The sequence below is a fragment of the Rhea americana genome, unplaced genomic scaffold, assembly GCF_003343005.1.
Source record: "Rhea americana isolate MKP2758 unplaced genomic scaffold, rheAme1 scaffold_104, whole genome shotgun sequence".
NCBI lineage: Eukaryota > Metazoa > Chordata > Aves > Rheiformes > Rheidae > Rhea > Rhea americana.
Window position 1 is genome coordinate 1,401,951 of NW_028185084.1, and position 12,953 is coordinate 1,414,903.

At 42.1% G+C, this 12,953-nt stretch overlaps 1 protein-coding gene and 1 non-coding gene across 2 annotated transcripts in view; both read left to right on the forward strand.

Moving 5' to 3' along the window:
* The window catches only part of GSTO1 (glutathione S-transferase omega 1), a 7,969-nt gene extending 6,533 nt beyond the window's left edge, over positions 1-1,436 (forward strand). The window contains exon 6 of the mRNA XM_085308054.1: positions 933-1,436. Coding sequence (XP_085164180.1) covers positions 933-1,086 — 154 coding nt within the window. The 3' untranslated portion in view covers positions 1,087-1,436. The remainder of the gene's footprint in view (positions 1-932) is intronic.
* An 11,202-nt stretch (positions 1,437-12,638) lies between these two features.
* On the forward strand, positions 12,639-12,711 carry TRNAI-UAU (transfer RNA isoleucine (anticodon UAU)). Its single transcript has one exon. It is a non-coding gene; the product is annotated as a tRNA-Ile (tRNA).
* Positions 12,712-12,953: the final 242 nt, after the last annotated feature.

Consider the following 12,953-nt stretch of genomic DNA (forward strand, 5'->3'; position numbering starts at 1 on the left):
AAAGATGCAGGATTCCAATCCTTAGCATTGGAACGTCTGGCACTGAAAAATTGGGATTTTACTGATGGACTGCTGGTCTACTTTGTTCCCTGTGTGGCCCCTGATGGAAAAAGAGAAGTATTACAAGCAGTGTAGGAGCATAGGTTTAGAGTCATGAAAGTATTTGGATGACTGAGGATCTGAGCCATAGTAGCTTAAGAAAAGATACTTTGTGGTGAGTGTTAGGAACTAACTGGAGAAGTTGTGTATTAGATTCTTAAATTTGCGAGTTGGAAATAGGAATGCAAAGTACTAGAGTCAGCCTGCCAGAAGAGAATGGAAAGAATAATTTGCACTGCTGAGCTTTCAGTTTGCGGGTTTGTGGATTTAATTCATCGAATCGTGAATTTCCTCAGAAGACCCTGGATCTGGATTCTGAGCTGCTGGATTGCAGGGTAGTACAATTTGCACAGCACTTTCCTTGGTGTACAGTGCAGAGGCGAGAAGGGGTTCTGGGACTGGGAAGAGAGCTCAGCAGCTGCATGAAGCTTTTTTCTTTAAAGACTTGCCACTATCAAAGAATTGCAGAAGGAGGCAGTGTAGCACAAACCTCTGCTCTCAATGTGAAGGCGAAAATAGATAACAGGAAAGTTTCTTTTGTAGCAGGGGGAATAAARGTGAAAACATGCTTATACCTTGCACAAGAGGTAGCTATCTGTATTTTGCTCAGCTTTGCAGATTCACAAACTTTCTAAGAACTCCTTTATTTTCCAGATGCCAGTCTGTCTTCTGTGATTTGATACGTATTTCTGTTAGCTGCTCTGAGATGAACATTATGCTGGAAGGCAGAAAGCAAAACAAGCAGTAAAAGAGAACCTCTTTAGCTGTTTTGCTTCCTTGATGCTCTCACGGTTTCCCGTTTGCATTACTCAGTCCATTTCCTTTTCCCGTAGCTCTTTGAGTCACACTCCAAAGCTCCAACGCTGGATGGAGGCCATGAAGGAAGACCCAGCTGTCAAAGCTACAATGACTGATCCACAGACATATAAAGACTATCTCCAGCTCTATTTGAAGAACAGCCCTGAGGCATGTGATTATGGGCTCTGAGTTGCCAGTGAGCACATGCTCCTTAAAGGAGCAGTGCCTTTTTTGGGTGAGAGCTGTGGGGATGTAGTGCAGTTTGGTGTAAGCTCTTTATGGTTTGTTTTGCAGTAGGAATAAAATCTGTGCTGAAAAGGCTGAGGAACTGGTCAGGAGGAGGATATGCTAGCTTCAGGTGGGAGGGGGAAAGTCACTGCTTGCAATGTGCATTATGTAAAGAAAAATTTATCTTGACTAAGAAGTGACTCTAATTTCTTCTCAAGCATTGCTGTTGGGTAGTCATTGAACCCATATGATCAGTTAGTTTAAAAAAGTGTAATCCTGGTGTCTTGAAAATAAAGAAAGCAAGCAAACAATGATTTCTTTAAACATGGCTATTTTTTCCCTGTTCCAAGCAGCTGTTAGTCACTGGACTGATTGTGCAAAGGGGAATGAGGCACTGTTGAGTCTAAACAGTGTGGTCTGTGAAGTTAAGATGCAGTTATCCTRGTGTAAACCATCTTCCTCTTTTGAGAACGCTGCCACCAAACAACTGAACTTACAGCCCCACCCACTCACCCCTGCTGAAGCCATGGCATGAGGTCATTAGTAATGGTTTACAATTTGAGTAAAACTTGCAATGGGGGTTGTGGTTTCTTTTTTGCAATAGGTTGTGTTGATTCTAGATCCTATCCTAGAGGCTGGAGTATGGGGTAAAGTTAACACAAACCATATCCTGAGCAGAGGGACACTTGTTTGTTGTACTGCTTCAGAACTCAAAACTTTGCTATATCAAGATGTATGTGAAATTGGAAAACTGAAGCCTGAGTGTTGCATACTGCTGTCATCTTGCTTCTGGGAAAGGAATAAATGTATTCTGATTCTCCCAGTTTCTTGGTGAAACTGCTTTTAATGGGATGGCTTTGAAACTCTCTTAGATGCTAATATAATAGAGTTGGGACTTTTAGGTGTGGTGGACAGGAGCATTTGATTCAAAAGTAGTCATAGGAGCTAGCAGACTTCTGGGGAGGGGCATAGGGAAATAAGAGTTACGACCCACTGTCATGTAGCTTGGATGTGTATGTCTTTCTCTGAAACTGAGCATTGTTCCAGGTAATTCTTTATTGTCAGGGTGACAGAGCACTGGAACAGGTTGCCCAGAGAGGTTGTGGAGTCTCTTTCCCTGAAGATACTCAGAACCTGAATGGACGTGATCCTATGCAACATGCTCTAGGTGACCCTGCTTGAGTGAGGGGGCCTGGAATGGTGATCTCCAGAGGTCCCTTCTAACCTCAACTGTTCTGTATTTCTGTGAAATAAGCTTGCAGAGAGAATGGGGTAAAACAGAATATTTAAGTTTAAGGACAGAGCTGCAGTTCTAGCAGTGCTGAGACAGTTGCCATGAAATACACAAGACTGTTGTGATGTTTCCCCCCTGCAAAGAGGTGAGATAGCACAGCAGAAGGWAGTAGTTTATGGTTTTCTTGGAATCTGAGGTCCTGAGCATCTCAGCTGTTCTAGAGGAAAACTGAACTAATTTCTCCCAGCCCTCTTACCCCCACACCAATGCAGTCTGCCACAATATACTAACTCTGAGGTGTGTGCTTGTGTAACTTCAAGTGGGAAAGCAGATAGGAAAGACACTTGAAGAGGAAAAAGAATTAACAAGAACTCCAATAAATATGCTTCCTACCAACTTATGTCCTTTTGGAGACTGCACTCTGTGAGCACACAGRTAATGGAGGGGCTTGTTTACCACCTTACTAGCTTTAGTTCAAACTGTGCAGGTTTTTCCCTCCTGTTTATCTTGTGGCTTCTAAATGCATCTGAAACTACTTAGAAAAATGTTAATTACTGTGCTGTCCCTTCCAGAATACTGATTTTCTGTAAAAGATTGCACAATCCAAATCCGATGCTGCAGATGTTTAGTAGATTGTCATTAGACAGCCCAGTTTTCTGTTCAGAGTAGCTTGCTTGTGCTTATGCAGAGCATCTCAGATACCCAAAGGAAGCTCAGGGAATGACTGTGTTGCAGAATGGAGTTCATGATTATCAGCAAAGAGATACTTCAGGCATTTAAATTARCCCAATTTGCCAGCTACTGACTGGAGCAGTAACTGCTAACTCCCTTGTGGATCAGCAAACTTCAGTTAAAGCTATCATCCTCCAGCAGAGCAGCTGGGTAGGTTATATGTGGATGGGTCTGCACTAATAGGTGGCCTTCTTTTTAGGCACAAATTAACTTTGCAGTAGCACAAGGCTTGTGTGTTCTGTGCTGTGCTTGATCGCTGTGTGTCCCATAAACACCAGAAAAGCATTACATAGGACRTGTTCTTGGTGTGTCATGAGTCTCTGCAGCATTCTGCTGGGAGTCCCACATGCTGCTATGGAAAATCCAGGAGTGTGGTAACTATTTAGGACGAGAAGTCTAAGAGCCTCTTCTGTTACAGGGAGTAATTAGATAGACTAGATGTTGCTATGACTGCTGGCATTGAAGTAGGCTGCCCACTGCACTTAACTGACATAATAAAACCACACTGTTTTTAATGGCCACAGTACATTGGATTCCTATCTTATGTCTTCTCTGCATGATGTGTATTTAACAGCAAATTGCCAAATGCAAAGCATGACTGATTTAGAAGGATTTATGCGAGAGTCAAGAGTTTTTATTTATGACATTGTGTTGTATGGGTAACCTTGTTAGATGCCTCCCAGCTAGCCATGAATCTAGCCTGTCTTTGTTTAAATTTGCAAGATTTGTTGCATAAAATTGTAAGTGGACAGGTGCTGACAGGAGAGGGAGAAGAACGAGGGGGGGAGGCATAGCCTTAAAAAAAAAAAAAAAAAAAAAAAGGAAGCTGTTTATTTCGCTGCCCATGGAAGCTTATGATTTGTGAAACTGAATACGGGTACTGAAAACCCAGTTTTGTCTTGAAAAAATAGTTGTAAGAGTGACAGCAGCACTGGGGTGGCAGAATGATTTCTTGATTGAAGTTGGGCTCTTAAGAGCTAAGCTAGCTTCTCTTGGYTCATGTATGACCTTGCTGTAGATGTTAGACTTTGGCAATATGCGGGCTGGAACAGAAACCAGCTTTGTCCCACAGCTTTATATGGATGTCCTGTAACTCAGATTGAATGTAGATATACTGCATTAGTCTTCCCAGGAGATCTTCTGCTGGAAGATCTTGTTGATTTGGGGGGATGCAGGGAAGCAGCTGTATCTGTGGTGGGCATCAGTTTGCAGGATCAGGGCATCTATGTAGCCTGTGCAGAGGAGGCATTAAGATGTGAGATATGTCAGAACATGGATCTAGGCTCTTTCGTTAGATGGAAGCACAGTTGGGCTTGATAAAATGGTGTTGATGGGATCCCCATGACAAACTTCCAGCAATTGCTAAGTGCAGAACAGTTTGTTTTTTATTAGCTTCTGTTTGAGGCTTGTTAAAGTTATTAGTAAAGTAGGCCAGAGATTGGCTTCCATAAACATGCTGGGAATATGTTGCAATTTTTTGCAGTGTATTATTGGGAATTAGTGGCAGATGTGACATTAGGAAGATCCACTGAGGGGGTTAAGAATGGAGACTGGCATCTAAAATGTAAGTGGCTGAGGCTGGACCACAGTAACCAGAAGACTTTATTGTGTTGTCTGAACAGAAAGATGTGCTCTGCCCATTATAAATATTCTACTTCAGAAAAAAAAAAAAAGCTAATTATAAGGCAGGATATTTCATTTGCTTAAATATCAGTGCTGTAAATCGCCAGGCAGACAGCTGGGGTCCTGAACCTATTAGAGCACATCAGGAAATGCAGGCCTTAGGCAGAGTTTTTGACATGGTAGTGAATATGGAACACTGGCCCAGCCTTCAAAGGAAAGGAAAAGTTACATGGAAGGGACTGAGTCTTTCCTTCCATGATGAATGAGTGTAAAGGATACATGATGCTAATCTAAAGAGGCCAAGTAGAAAACATACATAGTAAGTTTTAGTCAGGAGAAAGTCTAAAATAATAATAAAGATGAAGCAGATCAGCAGCTGTGCCATTTGGTCTGAGATCCCATTAAAATCTTTCAAGGGTCAGACTGCACAGCAAGTATCACATTTACTCACCTTCTCTACTCTATATTTTGCCTTTGAAATTTAATTTYGGGTGCTGTTATGTACATGTCTCTAAAATGGTAGTGACTTCTGTTGTTCCTATTTGTTGTGCCACCGAGTATGAAGACTGCTCTTGACACAGGCAAAGAAATTAAAGGACAAGGTTCGCTAAAGACAAGCCTGTTTTGGAATCACCATGAATTTAGGGACAGGATGGATGCCTAAAATGAGCAAGGCAAAGGCCCAATTCTGTCCTGCGTTCTTAACACATCCCTGCAGCTCTACTGATGTCCTTGCAATGGTGCTGGCACCACAGTGAAAGACATGATCCAGCCTCTTATTCACGATTATTATTTTAGGGATCCCTTTAACTGAGGCTAAGAGTGAGGTAGGAGGCCACTGTGTGTGGAGGCATGGTGATGCCAGGCTATCAGACCTGGAAAATTTGAATTTTGAGTAAGTTAGGTAGCATCTTGAATGAATGAGAATGCCTTCCTGTAACTATGGCAGAAAGTCCTTGCTTGGGAAACTTGAGAAGAGCCTGTCCAAGCAGATTAGAAGGATTTGTGGTCCGTGTGCTGGAAGTGGTTACTGGAGATACTGGCATGAAAAGTCTCAAATGTTGCGGACTGGGGACCCCTGAAACACTTAGGTGAATTCTGAACAATCACCTGTGGTTTTGTTGCTTCTAATCAATTAGGAAGAGAAAAGGAAAAGTCAGCTTCCTATCCTATTCCGTTTAACAGCTGTCATAGCTGTTTGCAGAAGAAGCTGAACTCTGTCCTGCTCATCGGAGATGGCTGGCTATGTATGAGTGCATGTGCTAGGCGTAGTGTGTGCATACGTCTCCCGGGCCTGCTCTCCCCACTTTTTTGCTGTCATGGCATCTGTAATGTCTCCCCCTGCATTGTAAAGGTTTGAGAGCTGGCTGTTTTTCATCTTTTTTCTTTGTTAGTAGCCCGATCACTCTGTTCCTTGGACATTGGCTTCACTTGGGAAGGGCTGATGAAGGGCCTCTTTATAGTCATGAAATCAGATGCCACATTACTAAACTGTCCCTGATTTTTATACTAAGTTGGAAACACTTGTTTCCACTGCTCATCCAAAGCCAACAAGACTGCCAGTTAATGCTTTAGCTGAGTAGATTAGTAATGCTGTACAGTGTTGTTACTACTATTCCTTCCTAAAGCATTTTGCTGACTTGCTGAAACAGGAATTACAGAACTTGTCAGTGAGGTGCAACTGCATCTCAGGTGGAATGTGACAGGTGTTTAATGGTGTGCAATAACACTATATCAGAGTCGAGGGGAAATGGAAAAATGCATTGTGTATTGAAGAACAGAGGTATCGAACCTTTCCTGTGTCGTTCACAGTTGTCGCTGCAGTCTGTGAGAGTTCGCAACATGTGCTGCAGGTTTGCATCTTAGAGCCACCACTCTGAGCTGGCAAAGCTGATGGAAAAAGTCACCTCTGTGTGGGAAATGGAGCAAGGAAGAGGGCACTGAACAGCCACAAGCAGAGTAGGGAGGAGGTAGTAAACTGCRAACCATTTTCATTAGTCGCTTCTGTGACTGCATAGCAAAGGCGTAGAAAGGCTGAGGGAAAAAGGAGGAAAAAAGCTGTCAACTTCAGAACACCTGAAGAATCAATGAGAGGACCAACAGCGAGACATCACTGCTTAACACTGTCCTTCCTGCAGCTCTCTGCATGTGTTCCTCTTGCCCAAAGTGGTGCTTTCCCTCCTTCCTGCTACTGCCACTCAAACCATCATCAGAAGGGAGTTCTCAATAAAAATGCACTCTTGGCCAATCCAAGTAGGAATGTGGCTGTCGTCTTCTACATTCGTCACTTACTGCTGTTGTAGCAGCCCTTTTCCATGCCTATTTAAGCTTAGAAGCAGAGACTGTCTCGTCTCATTTGAAATAGCTAATGTGCGGTGATTAATCAGCCACTTCTTGTGAGAAAACAGATTTGATTATAAAACCCACGCATTCAAAACCACAGCCTCTGTTTCTCTTAATATGCCTTGTGTAGCTTGGCCATGTTAGGTTGGTGTATTTGTGCTCTGGGTCAAACTTTTAACCTGAAGCTGTGACCAGTCTGGCAGAAAGAGGCTCTGACAGAAGGAGAGAGTCGGTGTGTTGAAAGCAGAAGCTGGAGCTGTTGGTAGAAACCTGCATGTGGAGCTGCATGTACTTTTCTCTAGCTTTTTATTCAGGAGCTTTATAGCAGTGATGTGATGTGATAATCTGCCTGCAGCCCTGAGGTGAGCTTAACCAGCAGGAATATCGTGCTGACAGCGCAGAAGACCTCTGTCCCGTGGGAACACCTGCATGACGTAGGCCAGGCAGGGCTGCTGTGCATCACTCTCACTTACGGGCACAAGAACGATCCCAAGGCTGCCTGGTGCAGGCTGGCTGGGAAGACCTGCAGCATCTTAGAAAGCTAAGTAGTATCTCGCTATGGCTTTGGGAAAACCCTCGTGCTGTTTGGCTTCTCGCAGAAGGTTATAGAGCACAACTGGAGTGTAGGAGCGATATAATGAATTTCCCGCTTTGATGCATCCACAGACGTGAACTGACAGATGAGTCAGGCTGTGAACAATGTGGTTTACTGATCCCAGTTCAGCCCAGCCCTGCCTGCTGGTTCTGTACTACAACATGTTGAATCCTGAATGCTATCTTGTCTGCATAAAGGTGCCTAATTGGATTTCCAATGACACTTAAATGTTGTGGCATTTCTGGAAAGCAGCAAGATACTGGTGGAAATCAAATCCTAGCCTCTTGCACATGCCTAAATCTTGGCTGGACTAAGACTGTTATGGCTACAGGCCTTTTGATAGATTTGAAGGTTATTTCACATCTAGTATTGACTCCTTTTCCTGCACACTTCTGAAGATACTAAAAATCTTTATTAGGATTTTATTTTCATTCATGTGCACAGTTTTTAATGACACAATTGGATATTTTACAAGCACTCAAATCTGAAACGATGGCTGTTTAAACATTTTGCTTTTCTACCTGATGCCCTTCCACATCAGGGCAGGTCAGTAAACCTATCCACCTTCAAGCCAGAAATTACTGATAATCTTTTTTCTAACACTTTGGATAAGCTCCAGTTTTAGACTAGATAGATTAATAGGTATTTGTAAACTCAATGCCTTCATTCAAAGGCAGTATCTCTGCAAACGCTGACTGGAACACTTGCCAGATTCCCTTAAACCTCTACAGATCTGCAGAATTTTGCTTCTAGCAGCTGTGTGGGAGTCTAGGATGGCAGTCCTGATTTGTAATGTGACTAGAAAGTGAAGTTTTCTATTGAAGAGTAACTTTCTAACATTAATTGGTCCACCAAATAGGCTAATTCARATTCCTGCTTCAGGACCAAATTTTTCTAATAGATGTGATATGGATAGCTGTTTCCCTCYTCCTGTTAAGGCTCTGCTGCCACATGTCAGTTATGCAGATCATTCTGCGAGCAGCAGAAGCAACRCAGCCCAATTTCCTCACAGCTGATCTCTTCACTGTTTAGGAAAGCRTAAGTACCAACTGGTTTTTATTGTACTTGGGACATCCGCTTTCTTAGGTGCTTTCTCTGCATCATGAGAGTCTCTGTCTTCCATTCATCTRCTTGCTTACATTAAATTAATAGGAGCTGAGTATTTCTGAGATCTATACAGATCTATCAAACTTAGTTAAATTGTTTTACAGATTCAAAAATTACTCRGCAGAAGATGAATGTGTAAATCCTCCCCTTYATACACATATACCTGTACACACTGACGACATAGGAAATTTGTTATAACCTGATTTGTATTGCCATAGTGAATTAATCAGCTAAGAAAAATGTAGGACTGTCTGTAGTTYTACTTGGAAAAAGTACAGTGACTTAATGCATCATTGGAGCTACTGAACTAATAATACCTAGGTTCTTGCTAACTGTGGTTCAGCTACAACCTTGAGGAAACCCTCTTTCCAAATGTATGCAATCCAGATAAAAAAACATGTCTGCTGCTTTGCCAGTGACATATGGGGACAGACCTGAGTTAGCTTTTATACCTGCAAGTGAAGAACTATAATACAATTTTGCAGAGAGGACAAAGCTTGCTCAGGAAATGAGCAATTCCTGAGCGGTTATCCCATTCTGAGGCCAGTGCTCCCAATGTTACTGCTGGTACCTGACCAGCTTAATGTTAGCAGGCCTATGGGTCATGATACCCTCAGAGATTGCTTCTGTGTTTTTACAGCACTAACATTTCTGCCTACTTTAATACAGGAGACCTTGTCCTTGCTTGTGGATATTCCATGAGTGGGTAAAAAGTAATCAGAAACATTAGTGGCAGCATTTTTTTCTCCTCTCTTTACCTTCCTGCCTGCCTCTGTGGATGACTTGATACAAATAAGTACTTATTTGTATCAGCACAAACATCACCCTGATTTGCATAGTAACCAAACAACATTGTGCTCAGCTGGGAAATAGAAATACTTTCCTATGTGGAAAAAAACAATTATTCTGAGGTCTGCAAATCTTTGGTATTAGCCACACATTGGAATGATGGCCCTGCTARAACAGGATACCTTCCTCCATCATGAATCTATTTATTGTGAAGGGGGTGAGATAAGGAGGAGGATTTCATGTTGAATCCATAAGAACAACCCAACATAATTATAACTGTTATATATCCACACATTGTGTAAAAGGAGACTTTTTGTTTGTTTGTTTTGCTTGTAGAAAAGGCTGCTTGCTGAATTTGCAAGCGTTACCTATCCAGTGAAGTCCCTCTGTGTTAGAGGACCAGGGATGCAGGCTGTGCCTGCATTGACAAGATTTTAATGAGCTTTCAGAGTTCTCCCAAAAGGCAGGTACCACACAGGGAAATCTTGGGCTCAGTCTGAAATGTTATMGTGAAATTAGCGTAGAGAGAGGAGAACCGGGCCACAGTGAGTACGGTAGCTCATGACAGTACGGAGAGGTGCTTTGGGCATCTGTGCTGCTAGAGTTGTCTAAATGCTGATGCGACTCCCCTGGGCTTATTGACAGGACAGTCTACCCAGCTCTCCTAGTAGAGAGCAAGCAGACAAAACAACACTCAGTCTGAAGGAACCAGTCTCAGAGAGGCATACGCTCACCGAGTGGGTTTGGAAAGCGTTGTTAATGGCGGCCTTCAGTAAACTCGAATGATTTGTGAATTTTAGGAAACTGAAAAACTTTTGAAGTGTGTTTGAAAACCTTCACCTTATGGGGCCAAATTGGAGGCCCTAACACAGAATAATAGAAAGTTACTGTGACTTCTGAGTTTATGGTTCAGAGACGGATGTAAACTAGTGAAGTCTTACCTCTGCTTTAAGTGCTGCTTGTTAATGTCAACATTTTGAGGTGTGGGTGCTTTTGGAAAGAAGTTAATTACTCTATGGGATTAGGGGCTACTTGTAAAGATTTGCAGGCTTCGTATAGGTCAAGCTTTGCCTGAATGCCCCATAGTACTGTGCTTGTTGTTCTTGCCATGAGTCCAATCCTGTTTGCATTCGCAGATGGCTACCATTCTGGCCAGTCTGAGATGTATGGAACCGTTAGCAATGAGAATCTGTTTCTGAATTCTGAAATKCAGAATGAGCTACCACTGACTGACAGCTCTGGCTTTGCCTCAACTCAGCAGTGACAGCAGGACATACCTGCTGGAGGAGAAAAATACATGACAGGAGATAAATGTAATGTGGTATCAACCCTTCTGGCCATCAAGCTGGCAAGTCAGATGTACACATCATTAGAAAAAAAAAGCATAACTGTTTTTAGCTGATTAGATGTGTTGTATCAGGAATATTTCTGCTCCTGATTCCTGACAATGCTGTGCCTTTCAGGAGCTGTGAAAGTTGTAATTGTTAAACTTAACTGTGTGTTACTCTTACAATAACATCCAGCTGCTAAAATACAATTACTAGCAAGACTAAGTAATTATAGCATTCAAGCTGTAAATGGCATGCAGATTCTCATTGCTCAAGCTGTGTTACAAGTAGACACTGTGGGAAGCTTTTAACATCCATAAGAAATTTTTTTGGACATGAAGGGAGAGGGAGATAAAAATGTTGCTTGTATTCTTGCCCCAAAAGAGAAATTGTGAATGCTTAAGATTTCTGCTATAGTCACCAAGTAGTCACCAAGTCAGCTTTTGCCATCTAAAACATTTGAATAACAGATAGGTATTGCACGCAAAAATGTTGAGGTCTTTAGGGTCCAATCATCTATTTAATTAYAGTAGCAGAGAACCATTTTGCAGCATATTCACTCTGCTATGTATTATTCATTTTAGTCTTGCACTCTCCCTCCCRTATAAGCCTAACAGCTTCAGAAGATAAGAACTGGTGAAGGTTTTCTGAGCATGTGACAGACTTAATTTGCTTTGTGTAACATGTCTATATTCAGCTATTTATTCCCAATGTTCTGAAAAACGTCAAAGTATACTACCACAAACATTAGAACTCATCTTTAAGGTGGCAATAAAAGCAGAGACACGTCTAGCTGGAAAAAAATGTGCTGTTTTCTAAATCTAGGTCAAAGTCAGTCATTTGTAAAGTTTCCTGCGGAGTTTTGGTTTTAGAAGAAATTGATTGTTGAAGGGGAAAGAGAACTAGAAGGTAATACAGGGTAATTAACCATTCTACAGCAGGAGGGAATGGCTGGTATGCACACTATTTCCAGGACCCCCACTTAGGGCTGTCATCAAGTGCACGAAACCCATATTTCTGACTATGCTGGATGAGTACAGTATTTTAAAAAAGTCAATTCCTTTTTGTAAAAATACAGTTGCAACAGAAAAACAATTCCATATTGCTGAAACCGAGAGGACAAACCAAGAGGTTCACTCACAGTTCAAGTTCATGAGCCAAGCTTAGGGTGATCTGTTTCTTTGCTCAAGGAGTGAAGGACATCCCAAACAGCACCTTTACACACCAACTGAGCATAAACAAGTAGCTGTGTCTGTGCTAGATAAAACTCCAGCTGTAAATCACACATTTAAGGTTTGTGCTGCAGTSTTACTGTTACCTCTAGCTTATGTCCATCTATATTATCAGCCAGTGTGAGAATTGCATTTCTGGACTGAAGCATAGCCATAATCTTGTGTATTAACTTCAGGTTGCTGAACTTCATCAGAAGACTATAACATGTTGTAATTGGGGCTTAAAAAAAGATTGGAGATAAGGAAAACACAAGCATTTGAATCTGAAGACAGATACTTCCCCTTGAATCTGGATTCAAAGCCTAGTGACAAGCCCTGATACTACTAGAACAGAAGGCAAGAAGCATCTAGAGCAGCTGGTGTTGGTCTCTGTCTCTATCTCTGCCTGGGTGCATTATGGTAGATGTTACTAATAATGTTCACAGTGTGGACTAAAAAATCTGCTTATTGCCCTTCCCCAAAAGGGTTTTACACTGATGTGACCCCTTCTGTTACATGGCAACACAGAAGCAGTAATTCAGTATTGTGGTGGTTTCATAGTGTAGTGGTTATCACATCTGCTTTATGCGCAGAAGGTCCTGGGTTTGAGCCCCAGTGGAACTAGTGCCAGGAAATCTTTGGAAGGTTAGACCAGATGATCTCCAGGGTTCCCATCCAACCTTACTGATTCTGTGATGGTCTTGATGTGTGAAGTGACCCTAAAAAGGAAAAACTGAGAAAACCAGAAAAAAAACCAAAAATACCCCAGGAAGTCAGCTGCTCAGTGAAGAGAATTTTACTGAGCTGTGGGGTTGGTTTGTTTGTTTTTTAAATAAACTTTCACTAAAACAAACAGGACTGCTGCT